The following is a 16,031-nucleotide window of genomic DNA, read 5'->3' on the forward strand; positions in this document are numbered from 1 at the left end:
GTCTGGTAGCACGTTAGAGACCAACTAAGTTTGTTCTGATACCCAGAACAAACTTAGTTGGTCTCTAATGTACTACTGGACAATTTTTAAGTTATTTTATTTATTTCGACTGCGTCAGACCAACATGGCTACCTACCTGAATCTCCTCAATGAAGTTATTGAACAAGGAGTGTAGTTCAGTGGTAGAGCATCTGCTTTGCATGCAGAAGGTCATGTTCAATTTCTGGCATCACCAGGTAGAGCTGGGAATGTCCCCAGCTTGAAACTCTGGAAAGCCACTGTCAGTCAGTGTTGAACTAGATGAACCAATTGCCAGATTTGGTGTGAGGGACCTTCCTATGTTCTTTTCAAAGCAAGAATCTCTCACCTGGTAGCTGAATGCTTGCCTCTAGAGTAATAAAGGAAACTAGTGAAAAACAAAAACATCACATTTTGTAGTTTTGTTCGTAAGGTTAACCTGATTGGATTTGTAGTAAGGAATTGCTATTTGATGTTTCACAGCTTCTCTCCTTCCTTTGTTCTACTCAGCGCCATTTATTTAGAATTTATAAAGCAGCTACCCATGATGAAAATACTATAAAATCATTGAAAGTGCTAAAATCATTAAAGTGCTAAAATCATAAAATGCAGAACAAATGGTCAACGCTGAATCAAATTAACTCTGAAAACACTTAATGACACAAAAATGTTTTCATTGAGTGGGGCGATATCAGAACTGGAGGTGCCTGTCTGATTAAATAGGAACAAGGTTGTAAAATGCTGATCACACAATGGGAAAAGCTGTAGTTCGCATAAAAACCAAATATGAGATACCTGTGGGGAAGTCAGGAGGGCTTCTTCTGATGCAGTGATTTGACTGGTGTATAAAGCACAAAGCTGTTCTCTAGGTAGCCTGGTCCTGGGTTGTTTATACTAACAATATTACCTTGAACTTAGCTTAGTAAACTACAAGCAGCTAGTGCAGATCTGCTATGGCCAAAAGGCCGCCTGTAGCATCCTGCAGCAGCTGCAATTTCCAAACCAACCTTATGGGTCACCTCAGCCTCTGTAATGTTGATCAGCTTGAAGAATACCAACTTTCCTGGTTTTGGTCTCTGTGGATGAGCCAAGGATTGAAATAGGGTCCTCTGCTGTTCCAGAATGACCTTAACAGTATTAATTCCCTAGTCTACTGAGGGGCAGTTTTAAAATCAGGGTCTTCTAATATGTAATCACTGCATGGCATGAAAATACACTAAGGTAACTTCCAGATCAGCAGTTTGATGTACATTCAGCCTGATTTGTTTGTGGAGCAATTAGATGACACTGGCTGTTTAATGAGCATTCATCCTGATTCAGTTGTGGGGGAAATAGATGGTGTTGTGGAATACCAACTGGAAACCGAGTGTCACCATTATCCTATATTTCCTAAAGCAAATTCCTACCACTTTCCTCAAAAAAAGTCTGAACTTTTGGGGAAGAGGGTTTGTGTTGCAAGGGCTCCAGGTCAGCTTTCTCTGTGCAGCCAGAGTGATTGATTCCCACCCCACAAAATAGTGTTAGTGTGTCAGTACCCTAAGCCAGCCAAACCTAGCTTTTGGCCTGTGTCCTTGAGATGAGAAAAGTTAGAAGCATAGCCAAAAATGCTGCATTGGGGGAGGGGGAGTGGCCTCTAGTTCTGGAGGACACGTTATTTTTATGCATCCTCCCCTCTCCCCTCTTTTCTTTCTTATATTCTTTTTCTTCCATCCTGTTCCTATTGATCCAATGGGTAACCAGAGAGGCACAGAACCTGGGACAGGAATAGAAATGAGAAAGCCCTTACTTGGCTAGCAGGCTCAAGTGCATCAGACCAGAGAGGAGTAAATTGAGGAGAGGGAAGTGGAAAGACCTTTTCTCTCCCTGCAGATTTCTCCAGGGTTGTGTTCTCTTAACCTTCTGAGATACAGAGAAAAGAAGGCTCCCAGTATCTCCTTCCTTTGGCATTGAACGGGGATCAATCAGCAGGTGAGATGGAAAAGGCCAATGTTCGTTCTCTCTACCTCTCTCTCACACACACTCTTTCTCTCTACCTCTCTCTCTCCCTTTCCTTGTATTCATGTATTCCCTTGCCGACATAATTTTCTCCCCTATTTAATATCAGGTGGATATTCAAGTTGCATGAGCAGGCAGGATGTTAATTGAAGTTAATGGGGTGCGTTCTGGACACATGGCTTCAGTTATGAGGAAACCGTTTTGAGAAGCGCAAATCAATTACTGACTCATGATGAAGGCTTCTCTCTTTGCCTTTACTGTTTCGTGCATCCCTACCAGCTCTTTAATTTTATTCTAAATGTCTTCTTAAAAAATCCTCCACAATTAACTAATCCCATGGGAAAGAAAGCTCAGTGCTGTTTGTTAATGCTACAAAATGCTTAGCAGCTGCAACCACAAGGAATAATAATATATAATAACAACAACAGCAATAACCACAGCAATGAAGCCCTGGCAGCTCTAGCATTTATCAAAGCACGGATTAATTAATTAGAATAAATTATTCAATAAATTATTTTTGGTTTTCTGCTTCATGTGGTGCAGTATCTTCTGATGGCCTGCAACACATTGTGTTAACAGCCAAGCGTTCTCTTTTTAAAACATGCTAAGAGCCTGCATTTTCCTCCTGTGGCATGCTGTGGATCCTTCTGTCCATGAAATCCAGTCCAAAGCTATTTCCACAAACCAAAGGCCAGACATTGGTGGCCTTGAGGGGTGGGGTTGGGGTGAGAGGCAGTTCAACCACTTCATCAAGGCCCTGCAAAGCTCTGTTATAGGTCAGAAGAGTGCTCTTGTGGTCCTCAGACTTTTTAGGGGGGTGAGAGGTCCTCCCTGGCAACAGTTTTCCTCCCATTATTACAAATGGAAGTTAATAAACTACAAAAGCTCCAGGGTAAAGCTCCCTTTCTGGTGGAAAGCTCCCATCCATGTCCATACAAGCATTTCCTTCAGATGTAAATAGCAGACTTACCTGGATCAGATATGTAAGACAGATTCTATAAGGATGGGGGAGAAATTTATTAAAGTCCACATTTAAAAGTGAACCTACCTAACGCAGTTTTCAAAACAATACATGAACATAGCCATCATAAAATTTGGAGACATGTGAATTTTGAAGGATAGCTGTGTTTTAGTCCACATATGTTTTCAAAATTTGTGAATTTTGTAGGTTCACATTGAAATGCAAACCAAACCAAATTTCTCCCTCATCCCTAGTGAACAACCACCTACTTCTGAGTGACAATGTGTTTACTCAAACTTTGGGATTCCACTAAAGGTAAAGGTAACCCTGCCCGTCAGGGCCAGTCATGTCCGACTCTAGGGTTGCGCGCTCATCTTGCTCAAGAGGCCGGGAGCCGGCGCTGTCCAGAGACACTTCCTGGTCACGTGGCCAGCGTGATGAAGCTGCAGCTGGTGAGCCAGCACCAGCGCCGCACATGGAAGCGCCGTTTACCTTCCCTCTCGAAAGCAGTCCCTATTTATCTACTTGCACTTAGAGGTGCTTTCGAACTGCTAGGTAGGCAGGAGCTGGGACCGAAGGACGGGAGCTCACCCCGCCGCGTGGATTCATACCGCCGACCTTTCGATCGGCAGGTCCTAGGCTCTGTGGTTTAACCCACATCGCCACCCGCGTCCCTTGGGATTCCACTAAACCTGCTCAAACCTTTGCATGGATTGTACTGTTTTGGCTACATATTATCCAGCATGCAAATAACAAGTTTTCTTTTAGTGTTTACCAGGGATGGGGAACCCATGTCCTTCCAGATCTTGTTGTATTTGCAACTCCCTTTAGTTCCAGGTAGCATGGCCACAGTGATGATGGGAGCTGTAGTCCAACAGGCTTCTGGAGATGTTCCCCTTCCCTGGCACATAGGATGATTCAGTAATAAACCCAGAAGTCCCAGAGTGGGTCACTGTAGCATCACCCATCCTAGAGGCTTTCCCCTTTTGCTTTCTCACGTCCACTGGGAACCACTGCTCTGCTTCCTCACCTCTTACCTTGTACATCCCTGGCACTGACACTCCTCTCTTGTATCTGTCCAACCCTCAAAGTGCTGACTCGTAGCAACAGATGTTGCAGATGACTGTGAGAGAAGGATGCCCTTGTCCCTGCAACCTTTCCTTGGTGCCCTGCTGCCAGCATGCCTTACCTGTCCAAGAGAGCCTGCACATGTGTCCAACTGGCAGCTTTTAGACCTTACCTCATCATTTCCAGAGGAAGGGGGAAAGGCCTTGAATTAAATATACATAAACAAGCAACTCACTCTCAGCCTTCTGCTATCTCTACAATAAGTCCATTTTATCCTAACTCTGTTAATTCAACTTGATAATTCAACTTGATTGTGGATTGTTGTAGGTCCTGGGTTCAATCCTTGACAACTCCAGGTAGTGCTGAGTATGTCTGCTGCCTGAAAACCTGGAGAGCTGCTGCCAGCCAGGGTAAACTGAGCAAGACAGAGTAGTGCTTTTCAACCAGTGTGCCGTGGCACCCTGGGGTGCCTTGAATGATGGTCAGGGGTGCCGTAGGCAACACTGGCCTCTGTCCCTCTTTCTTTCCCTCCTTCTTCTGATGCCCTTTTGCATCTCTGCCTCCCAAAGGCTTGCACAGCTGTAAATTTCAGCAGCCCTGGCTATAAGCTCCGCAGGCAAATGGTCTTCTGGGAGGCACCTCTCTTTGGGGCTGGGGGGGGGGCAGCTCAGAGGTCAGGGGCTGAAGGAAGAGGGGAGGAGGCTGAGGGAACACTCCACAAGGAAGGGTGTTTGGGAAAATGGTGAAGGGCTGCCAGCTCTGCAGGCAAGGGGTGACATAACTGGGCTTCTGAGTTTCACAGGGGTGCCTCAGAAAGAATGTAGTTGGTTAAGGGAACCATGGGCTCAAAAAGGTTGAAAACCTCTGAGATGGTCTGATTCAGCATAATGGTCTGATTCAGCATAAGGCAGCTTTCTATGAGTTCTTAAATAAGAGCAGGGATGCTTAATTTGCATTTTTAGGCTATAGAAATGATGCTGCTTTTCCTGTTTCCAAGCCCACATGTGTGTACCTTGGCTGGTAAGGTCAAGGGACCCCTGACCGTTAGGTCCAGTCGCAGACGACTCTGGGGTTGTGGCCCTCATCTCGCTTTATTGGCTGAGGGAGCCGGCGTACAGCTTCCGGGTCATGTGGCCAGCATGACTAAGCCGCTTCTGGTGAACCAGAGCAGCACACGGAAACACCATTTACCTTCCCGCCGGAGCGGTACCTATTTATCTACTTGCACTTTTTTGGCATGCTTTCGAACTGCTAGGTTGGCAGGAGCAGGGACCGAGCAACGGGAGCTCACCCCGTCGTGGGGATTCAAACCGCCAACCTTCTGACTGGCAAGCTCTAGGCTCTGTGGTTTAGACCACAGCGCCACCCATGTCCCTTCTACTTTGGCTAGTAGTCAGGCCAAATAAACTCAAGTTAAAGCAGAGCCTAAGACTGGTGCTCTAGCAAATGGGTGGTTTAGACAGGGTCTTAGACAGCGAAGGAAGCTGGGGAGGTAGAAACATTTCCTCAAGAGGACATCCCCATCAGGGGTTGTCAGTCTTGGCCTTTTGGAGCTGTTCTGCTGTTCCTTATTAAATAATGCATCCTGATTGATTGGTCTGAAAACTGCTGTGTTGTGGGGTCAGGTTGCACAGGTTATCGTTTTCTGATTAGATTGATGATTCTCAAAGGTCAAATTCAAAAAGCAATTCTCTGACAAGATTGATCCTTTGGATGAGGATACTTCCCACCACCCTGCAGATGGGGCCTGACAAAGAGAAATGGCTGACCTGGAGCTGCAAGGGATGGAGCAGGAAGATTGCCTGGATATTCCTAATGCATCTTACAGATGGTGTAAACTCATGTCTGTCTTTGGGATGCTAGGTCAAACAGTGTTCCTTGCAAGACCTTAGTTGCTGGAACAAGTTAAGCTTTGTAGAACTTCAGCTGCAACTCAGCTAAGCTAGGAACTAATATAGAGGAGATAGCAAAAAATTAAACCTGTTGCTTTATCAAAAAGCATTTTTTTAAAATTAATGTCCCCCATCCTTTTGAAATCTATTCAGGAATGTTATCATAATGAAATAAAAATTGCAAAATCACTTGCCTTGGTTGAGATGTTTAGTGAAGGGTGGGCAATAAATGTAATAAAAAATAAATAGTGAAGACTTTCACAAAGAAATAGGGGATAATCCATCTCTCCTCCCCCTCCCCCTCCCATACACCTGAATGAGGACTGAGCATTCTGATGATCAGAACGGCGATCATCATATGAAGAAGAAAAAAGGGGAAACTGGGAATGGGGGTGGATTGGCGTATCCTATCCACCATGGTATGAAGGTGTATCCTCAGCAGTGAGGATACCCCTCCATATCCTAATTTTAAAGTACCTCTCCCTACCCTAGTCATCTGGAAGAAGTGTGAGTGTGAGTTCAAACCAGGGATTCTCTAGCCCTGCCTCTGACTTTCTTGGGTGCGCTGTTCAAAGTGAGAATGGCATGTGGTTTGAGGGTGCTGGGCATTTTCTGGTCTTGCGACCCTGGCAAATCCTCAGCCTCATCACTATTCAACTTTGCCGCCCCTCTGATTCTCAAAAACAAACAAACCTTTTTCAGAAGCAACTTGATAGCTCAGCTACAGGGCACAACTTTGCATACTGAAAGTCCTAGGTTCAGTCTTTGACAGTACCAGTCAAAAGTGTGGGAGCAGTCAAATTTCTAGAGAGGGATTGCTTGTCCAGCAGTAGATAAACCTCTTGTTTCCTCCTGGGCTGGGGCAAACTTCCTCTACATGTGACCAGAGGTATATTATATTATATTATATTATATTATATTATATTATATTATATTATATTAATTATATTATATTATATTATTATATTAATTATATTATATTATATTATATTATTATATTATATTATATTATATTATATTATATTATATTATATTATATTATATTATATTATATTATATTATATTATATTATATTAACATTATATCCTCTCCTGCCTCCTTGAACCTTCTCACAAAAAGGAATTCTGGTTATCATGGCTGGAGTGGCGGCTGGAGTTGGGGTGGCACGGCAGGCTTTGTTCACCCTCCATGCACAGCCCCTGGTCCTGCTTGGTGTGCACATGAGTGTGCCCCGGGCGCCAGCAAAGGATGCAACACCACTCTGTAACCCCCACTGAACTCAATGGGACTCATTTCTGAGTAGACATGCATAGGATTGCGCTGTCAGTTTGTAATACTGATGTGACCCGATATATAGCAGGATTTCAAATATATCTTGGGAGTAAGTCCTAAGCAAACTGGAAGAGGCTGAAATGGACCTTATTGAGCTAAGGTGGACTGGTAGGCTAACTCCGTAGAAGGCAGCTTCCTATGTTCATACTGCCCCTTGGTTTGATCTGTGCTTGCTTCTGTAAGTAGGACTTTTCTCCCTCTACATCCCTAGGTCCTGTACCACAGTGAAGAGATGATGACCTGCAGTGACCCACGCTGGTTTGCTTTCCCTCTATGTGTATGGGTTTTTTTTCCTTCTTCGTTTTTTTTATTTAAGGAAATTGCAGTAAGAGATGAAGGCAATGTTCCGTGGGCGTTCAATAATTCAGAGAGTCAGGCTCTGTGGCACCTGAGCTCTGGTCATTGCCTATTCAAAAGGGTGAGGACAGTCGTGCAGAAAACTCTGATCTGTGGGGGCATAAGGAGAAAGCCGTCAGAACCCAGACACAGGGCTACCTTGATTTGTATAATCTGGCAGAGGGAGAGAGAGAGAAAGAAAGAGAGAGAGAACTTCACATGCGCGTGCACACACACACACCACTATCACCCCAGACTGCCATTTGCAGTAACCCACTCCCCAAGTATTTAAGTGTGATAGGTTTAAGTTATTTCCACTCTGTCCTTAGAAGCCCTTTCTGCAACTGGCTTTTGCTAGATATCTTGTTTGTTGGCCACATTTGCCAGCACTTTGCTCCAGATATCAAATCTGTTCCACTTGCACCCCTTGGAGAACAAGTCCCCCGCTCCCGCCTCTGCTTCCCTGTGTTGGTTTTGGAGTGGAGCAGAACAAAGTGTCATCTGGTGAGTGAGAAGCAGGAGCGGGGGCTGCTCACCCAGCTTCTTCCTGGCCTACGAGTAAACAGTTGGTTGGAAAACAAGAGCAAGGATAAAAATAGCTCTGGCAGGGTTTTGGTTTTAATTAAAAAGTAATAATAATAACGAGGGACGCGGGTGGCGCTGTGGGTTAAACCACAGAGCCTAGGACTTGCTGATCAGAAGGTTGGCGGTTCGAATTCCCGCGACGGGGTGAGCTCCCGTTGCTCAGTCCCTGCTCCTGCCATCATAGCAGTTCGAAAGCACATCAAAGTGCAAGTAGATAAATAGGTACTGCTCCAGCAGGAAGGTAAATGGCGTTTCTGTGTGCTGCTCTGGTTTGCCGGAAGTGGCTTAGTCATGCTGGCCACATGACCCGGAAGCTACCTCGGCCAATAAAGCAAGATGAGCGCTGAAACCCCAGAGTCGGTCACGACTGGACCTAATGGTCAGGGGCCCCTTTACCTTAACAACAACAACAAAAATTGAAATCTACCAGCAACACACAAAGGGCATTGAGGTGTGGGCAGGCTTTGCTGTATCCAAAACCTTAGAGAGTGTGTCAAAAGAAAGGTCCACTCACTGACTATTCATGGTGTTGAGTGCTGATTTTGGTCTTAAGTGATTTTGGCAAAGGAGTTGGGGCAAAAACATAGTAAGTAACACAAGCTATGAAACAGGGTAGCTGCTGTTTAAGCTACCCAGAACTTTTTCTGGAAACAAATAATCTCTAGTTCTCAGTCTGTCCATTTGACCCTTCTGATGGACGTTGTTGAGAATATCCTAATGAAATCCTTTCAGATAAGCATGAGCTTCACTAGAAGATGATACCAAATCAGGCTGTGGATCCAACTTGCAGAGTATCATCTAAAACAACCAGAAGCAACTCTGCAGAGTTTCAGATGGGAACCTTGCAATTTGAAAAAAAATAAAATAAAAATCCATTCACGTTTAAAGGCAATCCTACGTAATTTGTACTTTAAGCAACAATATGGGAACTAAAATGTAGGCAATCCTTAAAAATTCACACATCTCCAAATTTTGCAGGGCAGTTCCCCAGACAAGTAATGTGTACAAAAATGCATATACTTGGAAAAATGTACATAAATACGCTTATTTTAGTAAAAATAACACACAGACAAATGTATTATATTAGTGAAAAATGCTCTGCAAAAATGTGAATATTAGGCCAAACTGCATACAAACATGTGAATACTAGGATAAATTCACACTAAAATCCTGATAAATGAGACCCATTTAAAAAAATAATAAATGAGTGGCAAACTGACGTGGAAATGTAATAACCAAATTTAATATTAGAAGCATTAAAAACTGAGAAACCAGAATTGGCAGATCTGCCTATCCCTAATTGCATGTAGGTGCCAGTCAGATTTCTAGGGGGAGAAAGCGTTCCATAGCCAAGCTTCTCTCACAGAAAAGTAACTGCTCAATGGCAGCAGAGTGAGTGATGCTCAGGTGTTGTGGGAAGACAGCTAAACTCCCAAATCTTGTTAAATTTTGAAATGAGTCTTCTTAGTGGAAACAGACAAAGGAAAACAAAAGGAAAAAATCACCAGTCGGTAATTTTGTTTCTTACGTAAGCTGGAGATATACTGTACAATTGGGACCAACAACAAAATATTGCAGCATGGAACATTCTCTTCAGCATCCTTGTTTAGGTTACTCCAAGTCACGTTCATTCCCACCCAGTTTTTCATTTCTGCTCCACCTGCTTCTCTGACCCTCAGCCAGCATTTATCGGCCACAATGAACACTTGGTCTGCATTGGGTTTATTGGACTTCTCCCTAGTACTTTTTCTAAAGATTTATTGTACTTATGCAAACTGTAGTGGTGCCCCAGGGCAGGAGCCCCAGATTGTGAGCTTTCATTTTCATTTTAAAGTAAGTTTCTAGCCCTCCTAGAAAGAACATTGTGGGGCAAAAAATTGTACAGTGTACCTCTGGTTACAGACGCTTCAGGTTACAGACTCCGCTAACCCAGAAATAGTACCTCGGGTTAAGAACTTTGCTTCAGGATGAGAACAGAAATTGTGCTTTGGCGGTGTGGCAGCAGCGGGAGGCCCCACTAGCTAAAGTGGTACCTCAGGTTAAGAACAGTTTCAGGTTAAGAACGGACCTCCAGGACGAATTAAGTTTGTAACCAGAGGCACCACTGTACCTTCTAAGTGATTTTTTGTGACATGAGAGTGGTGTGACTGCCTTGTATATTAATCCTGGAAACTGAGGAATATTCCCTCTTGTTATTAGACAGCAACAGCATGTCTAACAGTGTGTGTGTGTGTGTGTGTGTGAGAGAGAGAGAGAGAGAGAGAGAGAGAGAGAGAGAACGTGTTGGATAGTGTTCCATAATCAGGACCTGCAGGACATAGCTGGCTTCCCATAAGGTTGTCAGATGTAGTTGTCTCTCTCCTTTTGTGATATGCCCCGTCTCCCCCATGGCAGCCATTTTGTAGCTTTTGCCCCCAGCACTCTCTCAAAATACAAAATTTGCCCACTAGTCCAAAAAGGTTGGCAACCCTGGCATACAAGATAGTCTTTGCTCTGGTTCCTCCGGTCTCTGCTTCTTCCATACACACACCCCAATGCCAGTTTATCCCATAATGCACCAATGTATTTTTGGCAAGAGTGGTTTCATTGGTGCCAGCTTGCACATACAATGCCAATGTCATGGAGGGTGCCAATGTCATGTGACACCGTGACATTGTATGCGCGATGTTATGCAACATCATGACTCCCTGTGTGTGATGTCGCACAGCATCATGACATCCCATGCGCAACGTCGGCACTGGATATAGAGAGGGCTCAGCCCCCTCCTTAACTTCGGAACAGGCTAAAGTGCTTCCACCCCCAGGAGCCAGCACCCCAGAAGGACCTTGAGTGCTAGAAACTAAACTCTTCTTTCTTGGGAAAGATGTGTACATGATTTATAAGCTTGTTATGAAATTCCCATGGAAACCTTGGTGGAATGCCTGCAGCTTACAATAGCATTCCTAATTGAAATTTAAACAAGGATTTAGTTAAACCCTACCATGGGCAACTGGGAGAGCACTTTGGGTGTAGCTGCCCCAACTTCACCTACTGTTTTTAACTTCTGCCCGAAGAGTATTTCAGGATTTCACTTCTTCCCCCTGCCCCTTGCTTAAATGTGTGTTTGTATTTTTGCACACCTTGAGCCCAATTGACACCTGCTTGTTGTGTATGGGTGGTGCTGTTTTAGCTATGTAAGGACTGACACTCAGTGTCTGAATAATAGAGGGAATGGTTTTTATTTATTACACTTCTATACTGAAGTTATATGGGTGGTTTACAATAAATTATCCTTGCTTCTTTCATGTTTTCATTTCTTTCTCTCTTTATTTACTCCTGCCTGTCTCTTACCATTAAGCTAGCCATGAACACTGGAGCATTAGGTTATATCCCACTTTCAGGAACCTTTAAGAAGCCAAAGTGCTGTGTGTGTGGATCTATTTTGAACTGAACATGATTGACTATTAACAACTCCAGCCAGCCTTGGAAATGGAGAAGCAATTGTAAATGGGCCCTGAGTTGTAATGAGAGGCATTCTCTGATCGTTACTTGCATATGCATTGATTATTTGATTTGGAACATCAATTATCTGTGTAAAAGGCTTTGACTCTAAAGAAGCTCATGTGTCAAACATGAGAAGGTAATGGAAGGACTTAAAAGTTGACATGGATGGAACAAGTGAATGGAACAAAAATCGAGTCCAGGGAGGGAAGGCAGAAGGCTGCGTGACTTGTACTTTGTGTCTGTGTTAGTACTGTGCCAAAAAAAATTTCTCTGTCCTTTTTTACCATTTGCCATTAATGAAAAAAGAAATTGCGCTATAGAACTTGTTATACACTATCACTTCTTCTGCAAATGGGACTTTGGTGCTGATCTTCACATGAAGGCCCATAAAATATCAAGGTTTTCACCTGGTGCAAAAAGACACACGCAAGCACACAAAAAGCTGGGTGTACCTGTTTTCTCCCTCTAAACATTTATCTAGCACCTGCAGCCTCCCTAGCTGCCTATGATTCCTGCTATGAAAAAAGCCCATCAGAGGAGTTACCTCATGATTTTGTCCTCGGGCTTTGATTGAAACATGGACACCTGGGGAGGGTGCAGGTTACATGCAGCTGGTGTGATTATTTGTAGAATGAAAGAAAGGACACCTGCAGAACCCCTTGACCACTTCAAAAGCAAGATGAGCACATAACTGCCCCCCCCACACTGCACTTGTAAGAATGACACTGAAATTTTCACTCCTGCTTTGACCATTTTCAAGTTGAATTTCTTTTCTCATTGGTTAACAGAGAACAGTAAAATAAACAAAACAACTGAAAAACAGAAAAATGCAGCACAGCACTGTCTTTAATCCATCACCTGTTTTCGTCACAGTTCAGAAATTGTGGCGTTTTGATGAATTTCTAATGCTTTTATATTGTAATGTTTCTGTGATGTGTCCATGGCTTTTTGTCAGCTGAAATTGAAAAAGAGCATTTATACATTTTTAAAGACTTCAATGGATGAATAAAATAAGAGCCAATCGCAGCCAGTCTGTCTCCTCTGTTCCTCTTGTAGGTGTAAATGCAACCTCCATGCCAATCTGTGCACCTTCAAAGAGGGAAGCCTCCAGTGTGAGTGTGAGCACAACACAACCGGTCAGGACTGTGGGCGATGCAAGAAGAACTTCCGCAGCAAGTCTTGGCGGGCAGGATCCTACCTGCCCCGCCCCAATGGCTCTGCTAATGTCTGTAAGTAGCTGTGCAAAACTGTGCTGATTTTATCCTGCCCCCTCCTCTCCCTCAAGTGGTCTTTCTGCATTGGTGGTACTGCTGAGCACCAGTCCTGTTCAGAACAGGGTCTGCAGGGAGTATCAGCAATGCTTGGCCATGGACCAGGACCATGGATAGCTGCCCAGGCTAGAATCAGGTATAAAAATATGTCTAAGTCTTCCACGGAAAATGAAAACAACAACAAATGGTACAAAAAAATAAAATAACAAATACAAATTGCTAGGCAGTGATTATTGATAATTACTAGCTCTAGAAACCACAGATGGAGGGAGTGCTCTGGTGCTCAAATCCTGCTTGTGGGCTTCCCATGGGCATCTCAGGATGTTGGACTAGGTGGACCACTGCCTTGTTCCAGCAGGCTTTTCCTACGTTTGTATGATCTTATATTTTTGTGTGTGTGTGTGCATGTGGATAGATTAGATAGATAGATGATAGATAGAGATAGATAGATAGATAGATAGATAGATAGATAGATGATAGATAGTTCTCCTTCTGACACACTTCCCTACGCAACACCTCCAAGGCCCTGGTCCTCACCCAGGGCCTCAACAAACTCACAGATATCACCCCTCAGAATCCCACCACAAGGAGGGTTCCTAGAACCTGCTATCATCACCCTGCACCACATTCACCCCAAACATTTAAAGCCCTATCTTAAATACTCACAGCTTCCTCCAAATAATTCTGGGAGTTGTAGTTTGTTAAGGGTGCTGAATGTTCTTAGGAGACTCTTCTCTCCCCCCACAGAGCTACAGTTTCTACAGTAGTTTAACAGTCAATTCCTCTTCCCAGAGAACTGTAGCTCTGTGGGGGAAGAGAAGAGTCTCCTAACAACTCAGCACCCATAACAAACTACAGCTCCCAGGATTCTTTGGGGGAAACTATGACTGCTTGAAGCAGTATCATAGGGATTAAAACGCATGGTGTGAATGTGACCCTAGCCTCTCCCACTAAGGTTTATGAGCAGGTACCCAGGTCTGATGGAGCGTCCTCAGGTTGGCCACCACTGGGTCCCATTCAGCACTCAAATCAGTAGTACTGCACAAATCCAGTTCCAGGTGACAGCAGATTTGGTTTGGTGAATTTTCCAGGGGGTCCAAAGGATGGTAAATAGGACTCCCCTCTGCTCACAGTTCTACACACCTCTCCTCCTGCCTTTGTCATGGTGGAAGAGCAACTGCCACACCACTGGCTTTTTAAGCAGCCTAAAGCATTTCCCAAAGATGCCACATTTTGTTCCGTCCTTCCTTCCCACCTTTGAATGAAAATGTATCGGCTTTAGGGTGATCAAAGCAGAAATCCAGTCTCAAAAGGCCATGACAGGAACGCTTTGTTTTTGCCAGGAACTTGAAGACGTGGGCCCTTTGAAAGGGAACAAACTTGTCAGCTGCTGCTGAGTGCCTACGATCTTTCAAAGGAGCGACAGAGAGTTTTTTTGGTGCTGACAGGCACCAGGAGCTGCTGGCTCCCCATTATTCCATTATGCTTGCTTCTCACACTCAGAACACAGAGCCCAGGTGTCCTGCGTAGAGCCAGAGTCTGCAAGCTCAGGGCATGGGTGTCTACAGGGATTTTTCTAGGGCGTGTGCAAAGTCAAAACACTGAAACAGGTGGAACAGGCTAGTCTCACACAAAATTTGAGAAGAATGGTGCCCATGCATTTTGCCTCATAACTCAGGCTCAACAAGTGCAAGGAGCTCATTATTATTATTATTATTATTATTATTATTATTATTATTATTATTATTATTTTAAATGAAAATTGGGAATCTGCAGGTTATGTTTCATGGGGGGGGGGGCGGGGAGAACTTTCCTACCTTTCTTTTCACCTGTGAATGGCCATAGCTCAGTTTCCCTGTGTTAGATAAACCAAAGGAAATTAAGACGGGACTCCTGGTCCTCTAATAGTTGCTTCGCACATATAATTGTGGCAGACCTGTCTATATTAACCCTGCCATGTAGAGCAAAAATCCAAGCTTAGGAGTTTGCAAAAGCCTGGGCCAAAGTACGTTTTCAGGAGGTGCCTAAAACTGAGACTGCTGCTTCTTTGAAGGTCAAGACTGCAGGGGTCAGCAAACTTTTTCAGCAGGGGGCCAGTCCACTGTCCCTCAGAACTTGTGGTGGGCTGGACTATATATATATATATATATTTTGGGGGGAATGAACAAATTCCTATCCCCCACAAATAACCCAGAGATGCATTTTAAATAAAAGCACACACTATACTCATGTAAAAACACGCTGATTCTTGGACCATCCATGGGCTGGATTGAGAAGGTGACTGGGCCAGATCCGGCCCCGGGCCTTAGTTTGCCTACCCATGGTCAAGAGAGTCATTACAGTCAAACCGTGCAGCTCAACCCACAAAACAAAACTTTTGTTCAAGTTCTTGGTCTTGATGTCACTGGGTGACATCTCAGCCATTCACAAGGTAGTTTCTTAGCCTCAGTCACCATCTGTAACATGGGAACAACAGCCTGTTGTGAAGACAAAGGTGGTAAGAGTGAGTACTGAGATGAATGCTCTCTGTGTCTGATTGTCTCTTCAGTTACTGTGATTTTGCAGGTGTCAAACCCTCCCCCAGGTCTTTAATCCAATATGTTTTGTAACACTTCTCAGCTATTTACAGTTACCATATCCCCATGGTTTTTCACTTCTGCTGCTGTTTTACTATCCCCCCCCAATTGCTTCTTTCACATAACCCCCCCCCTCCGCACCCCAACCAACCAACCAACCAACCAGGGATCACATACTGGCTTTGATGACTTCACAATTATATCTAGGCAACTTCGTTTAGCTAGGTGCTGTCATGAAGAGCAAAATAACTTACTGGTATAAAGGAAATAATTTTTATACTATTTACATGAGCACTGCAATTCTAATGAAGCATTCTGCAAAACTGCCTGTCCCTTCTCTACCCACCCACCCATACCCCACATTCTAGCTGAGCACTAGTAAGAATTGTACAGTCATACTTCATGTTGCGTCCACTTCATGTTGCGTCTTTTCGCGTTATGTCCTGCAGCAACCCAGAAGTAACGGAATGGGTTACTTCCGGGTTTTGCCGCTCATGCATGCGCAGAAGCGCCA

The 16,031-nt window shown here is 44.1% G+C and overlaps 1 protein-coding gene across 5 annotated transcripts in view; it reads left to right on the plus strand.

Moving 5' to 3' along the window:
* Positions 1 to 16,031, plus strand: part of NTNG2 (netrin G2) — a 123,710-nt gene that overhangs the window by 66,039 nt on the left and 41,640 nt on the right. For all 5 annotated transcript variants that reach the window (XM_077922117.1, XM_077922119.1, XM_028715920.2 and 2 more), the window contains exon 4: positions 12,727 to 12,899. In XM_077922117.1, coding sequence (XP_077778243.1) covers positions 12,727 to 12,899 — 173 coding nt within the window. The remainder of the gene's footprint in view (positions 1 to 12,726; positions 12,900 to 16,031) is intronic.

This window comes from Podarcis muralis, chromosome Z, assembly GCF_964188315.1.
Source record: "Podarcis muralis chromosome Z, rPodMur119.hap1.1, whole genome shotgun sequence".
Lineage (NCBI taxonomy): Eukaryota > Metazoa > Chordata > Lepidosauria > Squamata > Lacertidae > Podarcis > Podarcis muralis.